The 7666-nt window shown below is 44.2% G+C and overlaps 1 protein-coding gene across 1 annotated transcript in view; it reads left to right on the forward strand.

The window, feature by feature from the left end:
* Positions 1 to 7666, forward strand: part of TBC1D9 (TBC1 domain family member 9) — a 113943-nt gene that overhangs the window by 81805 nt on the left and 24472 nt on the right. Inside the window, 3 exon segments of the mRNA XM_007445522.1 lie at positions 363 to 480; positions 1603 to 1888; positions 2380 to 2509. Of these exon segments, the coding sequence (XP_007445584.1) occupies positions 363 to 480; positions 1603 to 1888; positions 2380 to 2509 (534 nt within the window).

Consider the following 7666-nt stretch of genomic DNA (forward strand, 5'->3'; position numbering starts at 1 on the left):
ATTAAAAACACCGAGATTTTTTAACAGGTTCAAAGCTTTGTCAAATAGCCTTTGGACAAAGTTTTTTTTGAATGAGGGTTTGCGTGCATGGGGGGTGAATATTGGTGTTCATGGAGGCTCTTAACAGTTAACAGGCTCAAAGACTAAGGGCTTTTACATTTTTAAAGAGTTGGAAAGAAGACAAAACTTGGAAGAATTTGTGTGTGTACTTGCAAAGCCTTTAAAAATTTATTATCTGTTTTTTTAAGGAAAAAGTATGCTGGCCCCTGTGGGACTAACTCAAGTCATTTTTCAGGTTAACAAAATTGCTTGTATGTTAAAATGTAAAATGTGTTTGATGACATCTTCTTTCATCCCTTTAGGCCATGAACATTGTCACATCAGTGCTGCTGCTTTATGCCAAAGAGGAGGAAGCTTTCTGGCTGCTGGTGGCTTTGTGTGAACGCATGCTTCCTGATTACTACAACACCAGGGTGGTTGGTATGTGAGGATGCAGTTAACATTTTAACCCTTATCTCATCAGGAAAATGTTTCTAGAACCGGGATACCAGCTAGAACCCCATTTCCAGTCACCATTGGTCAAAAGAGTTTCAGACTACTGCAGCTTTCTAAGATGCGAATGAGAGGGCTTGAATCAATATAGATTATACACAAAGGAGCCCCATGGAGCTTCTCCCCATGGAGAGAATACACATGTCTCACTGTTTTAGAGAACACTCAATGTGGGTGTCAGTCTGTGCCATGTGAGAGCTACAGCAAGCACACAGATCATCAACCCAAAAAGGTTTAACAATTCTTTCATGAAGAGCATGGAATCTATGGAAAGCAGAAGTATTCAAAAAAGGAGTGGGCAGGATAGCATATAAAAATGTATCCAGAGCTCAGTTTCTAAGGTATTTTTCAGAACTGGTTTCATTGCAAAGCAAACAACGGTGGTGAGCATTTAAACAAATTATTGGCATTTCTCCTTATAATCCCCTCCAGTGTTAGACATTCATTTTAGCAGGATAAGTTTTTCATTGCTAGTGTAGCAAAAGGTATGCTTTATGCTCTCCTCTTGTGTTCTGTTTTCATTTCTAAACTTTTGCACACTAATTTGACTCATTGGAAATACTCTCCAGAAATGTCCACAGCTGGAATGCTTTTAAATTGAAAAAACAATTGTTTAGAGAAATGATTCCTATGTGGGGACCATGCATCCAGAAGAGCGATTTTTTTTTTTTTTTAAAGAGTTTGCCAAGAAGTGAGGCTACTTAGATATACATTTCATGCCCAACCAAACGTCATGTTGCCAACAAAAAAAGTAATTGTGTGCCAGGAGAATTTTGTAAATTGACCTTTTCAACAGGCTTCAGAGTTCTCATGTTATTGCTCTTTCTTGATAAAGAATCAGGAGAGGAAGACCCAAGAAAGAGACTATGTAGCCAGAACTCATTGGTGACTTGGCTGCGCCGACACCTTGGTCTAGTAACATAGCAATTAGAGTTCTGTCTCAGCAGCAGTTGTGAACTGGATGATTTTCGTCAAGCCATTGGGCTGGGTTCATTAGTGAGAAGGTGCAGTTGGTTGACCCATGGCCTTTTGCGTCCACCTCCACTGCAGGTGCCCTGGTGGACCAGGGTGTCTTCGAGGAACTTGCCCGGGACTGTGTCCCACAGCTGTATGACTGCATGCAGGACCTGGGTGTGATTTCTACCATCTCCCTGTCCTGGTTCCTCACACTGTTTCTCAGCGTGATGCCCTTTGAGAGTGCAGTTGTGGTTGTCGACTGTTTCTTCTATGAAGGAATCAAAGTGATATTCCAGTTGGCCCTGGCTGTGCTGGACGCAAATGTGGACAAACTTTTGAACTGCAAGGACGATGGGGAGGCCATGACCGTTTTGGGAAGGTATTTCTCACTTTGCAAACTACCTTTGGGTTTTCTTCCCTGTACTTTTTTTTTTTTTTTTTTTTTTTTTTGCCGCGCCATGCAGCATGCGGGATCTTAGTTCTCCCAGCAGGGATCGAACCCAGGCCCCCCTGCATTGGAAGCACGGAGTCTTAACCACTGGACCGCCAGGGAAGTCCTCTTCCCTGTACTTACCATGTTACTTTTTCCTTGGTTCCACGAGTCTTAATTGGCCTGATGGTAGTCGTAATGCCCACTTTTCTCTGTGGCTGAGCATTTCTTTTCATATGCTTTGTCTTTAGAAGTGAAGGCAATCAACTCTGTTTCAATTTAAAAAAATGCAATGTAAAAAAAAAGAAGTGAGGGAAATTTTATTCTGCTCTTAAGGAAATTTTAGTCTTTTGTTTTGATATGCAGAGTTTGCAGATAATGGGTGGACAGGTGTAAAGGGATTCGCCTCCCAGTGACTCCAGATTCATTTCTTCTTCCAGGTATTTGGACAGTGTCACCAATAAGGACAGCACGCTGCCCCCCATCCCTCATCTTCACTCCCTGCTCAGTGATGATGTGGAGCCCTATCCTGAGGTCGACATCTTCAGACTCATCAGAACTTCCTATGAGGTAGGTCACGTTCCCTGCCTGAGCATCACAGCACTCTGAGTGATCCGAGGGGCTCGGCTGGACGTGTGCCACAGCTTCCATTGCTAACCCAGGGGCGTCCCTGCTTCCCTCCGCCTTCTGAGAACTAGTTGCCGAAGCAAGCAGCTCCCTGCCAGCTGACGGCTTCGAGCTCCAGAGATGGACACTGAATGGATCTAATACCACAGAGCAATTGGCATGACCAGCTCAGGCCCGCCGGTTCTTGGCTTTGCCCACCCTGAAGCCTGATCAAGTAGCAGCTCCTATTCAACTCTGGGTGGGTTGAGGAGGGACTGTTGAAAGCAAGTGTGGGGAGGTTGACCTGCACAAATCAGCTCACTTCCCACGCTCATGCCAAGTCCTTAGGTCTTCTGGGAAGTACACAAGCCAATCCTCTTACATCCAAGACACATAGAATACTCTATACCATCCTAGAGAAGAACCAGAGTCCTAGGATTCCTCTAAAATTGCTTGGCCTGGGCGTGGGAGGGTGCCTCCTGGTCCACGATGACCCCAGATGTGGTCCTGAATCCCATAAAAGAACTAACGAGCGTCTAGAGGTGAAGGAACCACTGTCCTGTGTACCCCATAGCACTTGGGGTTTGTGGCGCCCCCCAGGACTCAGTGCCCATAACATCTCATGGTTTGTTCATTTCCTAATCATTAAAAAAGAGCATGAATGTTCCGCTCAGCACACTAGACCCTCTCCTGATGTTTTGGGATCATATGACTGGCAATTGTCAGCATTTCAGTTAGCAACAGCCTGGATATGGGAGAAATGGTGAGGAAAATCTCTCCTAAAGAGAACCAAAAATTTGGTGCTTTTAAAAAAATCGGCATGGATCCAGACATCTTTTCAGAAATGTGTGTCCTTAACTCAAAATGAGAGAAAGACTGGTAATTTATTATTTCAGAAAATTTTCATTGACACTCCATATATATTGAAAACAAAACATTTTTGGTATGTTTTAGAATCATAAAAGTAATGCAGGTTTATTGTAAAAAAATGTAGAAACTGTAGAAAAATATGAAAGAAAAAACCATATCCTGTGAGCATCTCACCATATTTCCTTCAAGTATGGTTTTTTTAAAAAAATTATTTTAATTAATTATTTATTTTTGGCTGTGTTGGGTCTTCGTTGCTGCACGCAGCCTTTCTCTAGTTGTGGCAAGCGGAGGCTACTCTTCATTGCGGTGCGCAGGCTTCTCATTGCGGTGTCTTCCCTTGTTGCGGAGCATGGGCTCTAGGCGCACAGGCTTCAGTAGTTGCGGCACACAGGCTCAGTAGTTGTGGTGCACGGGCTTAGTTGCTCCGTGGCATGTGGGATCTTCCCGGACCAGGGCTCGAACCCATGTCCTCTGCATTGGCAGGCGGATTCTTAACCACTGAGGCACCAGGGAAGTCTTCAAATATGTTTTTATTTTTTGCAACTTACACTTAAAAAATAAGTTTATGCTGAAAAGTGTTTTGTACCATTCCGTTTTTTACTTAAAATAGATTATGAGCATTCTCTGATATTTAATATATTGTTTGCAGGTTTTCGCAGATTCGTAACAGTCTGCTTTAATGAGGTGCCAAAAGTTATTTAGCTGATCCCTTTTTGTTAGACATTTAGTTTGGTTGTTTCCAAATTTTCAGTACCATATGGCAAATTTGTATGGTATTATTATGTATTTACATATTATATAATATGTATGATATTATATATTATATGATAAACTAGTGCATAAATAATACATCTCTGAATTTTTTCTTAGAGTCCATTCTTAGGAATAGATTTACAGTAGTAGATCAAAAAGTATGAATTATTTCCAAGCTCCTGGCACACACTGTCCAATTTCTTTAAAAATTGTCCCAATTTATATTTCCACTAGTAGAGACTAAGGATGGCTGTCACTTCGCTCTTTCCAAAACTTGTTATTATCATAATGCATTTTTATTTTGTGGCTTTTTTTTTTTTTTTGCGGTACGCGGGCCTCTCACTATTGTGGTCTCTCCCGTTGCGGAGCACAGGCTCCGGACGTGCAGGCTCAGCGGCCATGGCTCACGGGCCCAGCCGCTCCGTGGCATGTTGGATCTTCCCGGACCGGGGCACGAACCCGTGTCCCCTGCATCGGAAGGCGGACTTTCAACCAGTGCGCCACCAGGGAAGCCCCATAATGCATTTTTTAAAAAATCATTGCCCCAGGACTTTTGGGTAGTCCTCCGTCAGAAATTTTGGATGATTATTTTTCCAGAAAAAAGAGCCCATGTGACTGAAGGGAATAGTTATTATTATAGCTGTGGGTTGTTTTCCTAAAGGCATCCCCTGAAACCTTTATTTTAAAGAGAATTCTAGACCGAAGTAATAAAGCTTGGTATGTGGAAACTCAGCTTTGTTCTTGACAGCCGATAAGCTAAGGTCTTGTTGAGGTCACCACTTGGCCCATTTTTAACGGGAAAGAGAGGAGAATGGAGACAAGACCAGGGCTGGTCTCCATTTCCATCCTGTCTGCCTGGTCCCTAATGGTGACTGTTAGGCTGCCAAATATCCTATCACAGGACACAGCAGCAGTTTCCTTCCTCTGCCTGGGAAGACAACCCCGTTTATTTATAGCAATGCCTACATTACCTGGCCTTTCAATACATGATGATTGGTTTTTTGTTTTCTCTTCTCTGCTTGGTGTCACTGCCCTGCTCATAAGTTTCATTGCCTTCCCAATGCCTTCTAGGCCATCCTAAAGAAAACACCACAAACACTTGCCTTTCTTTTTTTTTTTTTTCCCACCTGTTAGATTGATGGTCCTCAATTCTGCCTGTGCATTAAAACCACTTTAAAAAATTTTTAAGCCAAGCTTTTAAAAATATACATTCCTAGGCTCCATTCTAGACCAGTAAACTTTGTATCTCTGGTATGAGGCCTAAGAATAAATATTTTTTTTAAGTTCCCAGGTGATTCTAGAGCCCGGTGAGGGTTGAGAATCACTGCCCTAGATGCAGAATGGGGCCACTAGACACAGAGGCCCATTATAACCTGGTTATACGGCACAACACTGGTGTTCTGAAGCAGGCGACTCACTGCTTTCTGTGCTTCAGGATAATTAGTCAGGAAAATAGAAAAGTAGGGAAAATACCAAAAGCACATTCAGCCTTGAGATCCCTAGGCTGATGCCAGTTGATCAGCTTTCTCCTGTTGAGTAGAGATGGTAACTTGATTCATAAATGCCTTGCTCATTGTGAAGTTCTACCGAGCCCCTCCTGGAAGGAATGGTGTGGACAGTCTGAGAGATGGTTTTCTTCTGTGTGCGCCCCGTGTGCAGTTTTGTTAGATACACAGACATAGAAGACAAAGTCCCGGCCTTTAGGATCACCCATAGACTGAGATGAGCTTTCTGGAAGGCAGAGGGCACTTTAATAAAAGACTTTTCAGTGGGCTTCCCTGGTGGCGCAGTGGTTGGGAGTCCGCCTGCCGATGCAGGGGACACGGGTTTGTGCCCCGGTCCAGGAAGATCCCACGTGCCGCGGAGCGGCTGGGCCCGTGAGCCATGGCCGCTGGGCCTGCATGTCCGGAGCCTGTGCTCCGCAACGGGAGAGGCCACAACAGTGAGAGGCCCGCGTACCGCCAAAAAAAAAAGAACTTTCAACAGACACGCGACCACCACAGTTTCTTCATGTTCAAGACGACTTGCCCAGGGCGTCTGTGAAATGTTAAGCGAGGAAAGGAGGTGGCTGATAAAACACAAGGAGGAGTTTGTGCAGAAGGACAGACAGTTTTAAAAGTTCAGAATAAAGTGTCGGCTCCTTAAGGGTGATGAAAACAGCTCTCGCTCAAGGAGAACCCACCTCGTGTGGGACAGGTGCTGGGCGCGTCACAGCGCCACCAGGTACATGCTAACACGTTTTAAGGTGAAAATTTAACTTGAGAAGAGGTAGAGGTAGTTTTCCCGAGGCACACAGTGAGGAAGTGGCAGAGTCAGGAGCCAAATAAGAGCCCCCCAGCATTAAAGCCAGAGCCAAGGGGGTTTGTCTGGATAGAACGGAGATGGACTTGTAGATGTACATATGGACAGGAGGTCAACTGGTCCAGGAGAGGCTGGTTAGTGGAGAGTCTGAAAACCACCAACTGATTTGCAAGGCACCCAAGAGCCACTGGAAACTGAGGGGAGTTTTTCTTCAAGTACGTTATTTCTCAAGCTCCCTGTGCAATAACTTGGAGTGGGGAGAACTGAAGGAATAGACTAGCAAGGGAGATACTACAGTTTGCCATAGTTACCTTATGTGACAATGGCTTTTCTAGCCCTTTTCTGCTTGGCAAAGACCTCAAATGGCACAGTCCCCCTGAGACACATAAATTTAGTTACAGAATATGGGCCTGCTTTCTGACAGAGTTGTGAAGGTGTCCCATGCGTATGAATATTGCGGTGAGTTGAGACTTCTATAAGATCGGAGGGCCTTAGAGGGCAGCCCATTCAGCGAACATGGGGCTCCAACAAGCAAGGTCCTCACACTGACTTCATATCCTGGTCCCCTTCTGTCTTCTCCTTCCTCTTCCTCCTCCCAGCCATCTGTTCCCCCCACCCCACGCCAGCACACAAGGACACATGTACAGAAAAGTGCCATCACCACAGAAGGCAGGGCAGAGTCTGGGGGAATTGCTCCTTCAGCCGTATTGGAGAATCTCTCTGCCATCTTGGTCTCAGCCTCCTATAACTTTATGCTGTTTTCTGTAAATCCAAAGACCCACATTCCACCCATTTCTCCATTCTGTCCCCTCAGTCTTCCAAGCCAGAGCCTCACTCTCTGTCTTGGGCATTTGGAGATTTTCTGATACAGAAAAAGACTCTCAAATGTGAGTCTCCTTTCATACCCATATTCATGAGATAGCTCAGTCCTCTGGCTAACAGTGAACCCCGTACTATATACGGGGAAAGTAAGGGCTCCACAAACTAAGAAACATATTAAAGGCACCTTTGGCATAATTTCCGTGACCTAGTCTCATTTAAAAACAGAAATGAACCATAGAGTTTGGATATTAGAAATGATACTTTCTTTTTGTTTCAATAAGTCTTGCTGTGATGGGCAGATTTGTTCAGGTCATTCCATGGACCGACCTATGGCCTAAACTAAGACTTTTTTTTTTTTTTTTTTTTTTTTTTTTC

Source organism: Lipotes vexillifer, unplaced genomic scaffold (genome assembly GCF_000442215.2).
Source record: "Lipotes vexillifer unplaced genomic scaffold, Lipotes_vexillifer_v1.1 scaffold219, whole genome shotgun sequence".
In the NCBI taxonomy this organism is placed as follows: domain Eukaryota; kingdom Metazoa; phylum Chordata; class Mammalia; order Artiodactyla; family Lipotidae; genus Lipotes; species Lipotes vexillifer.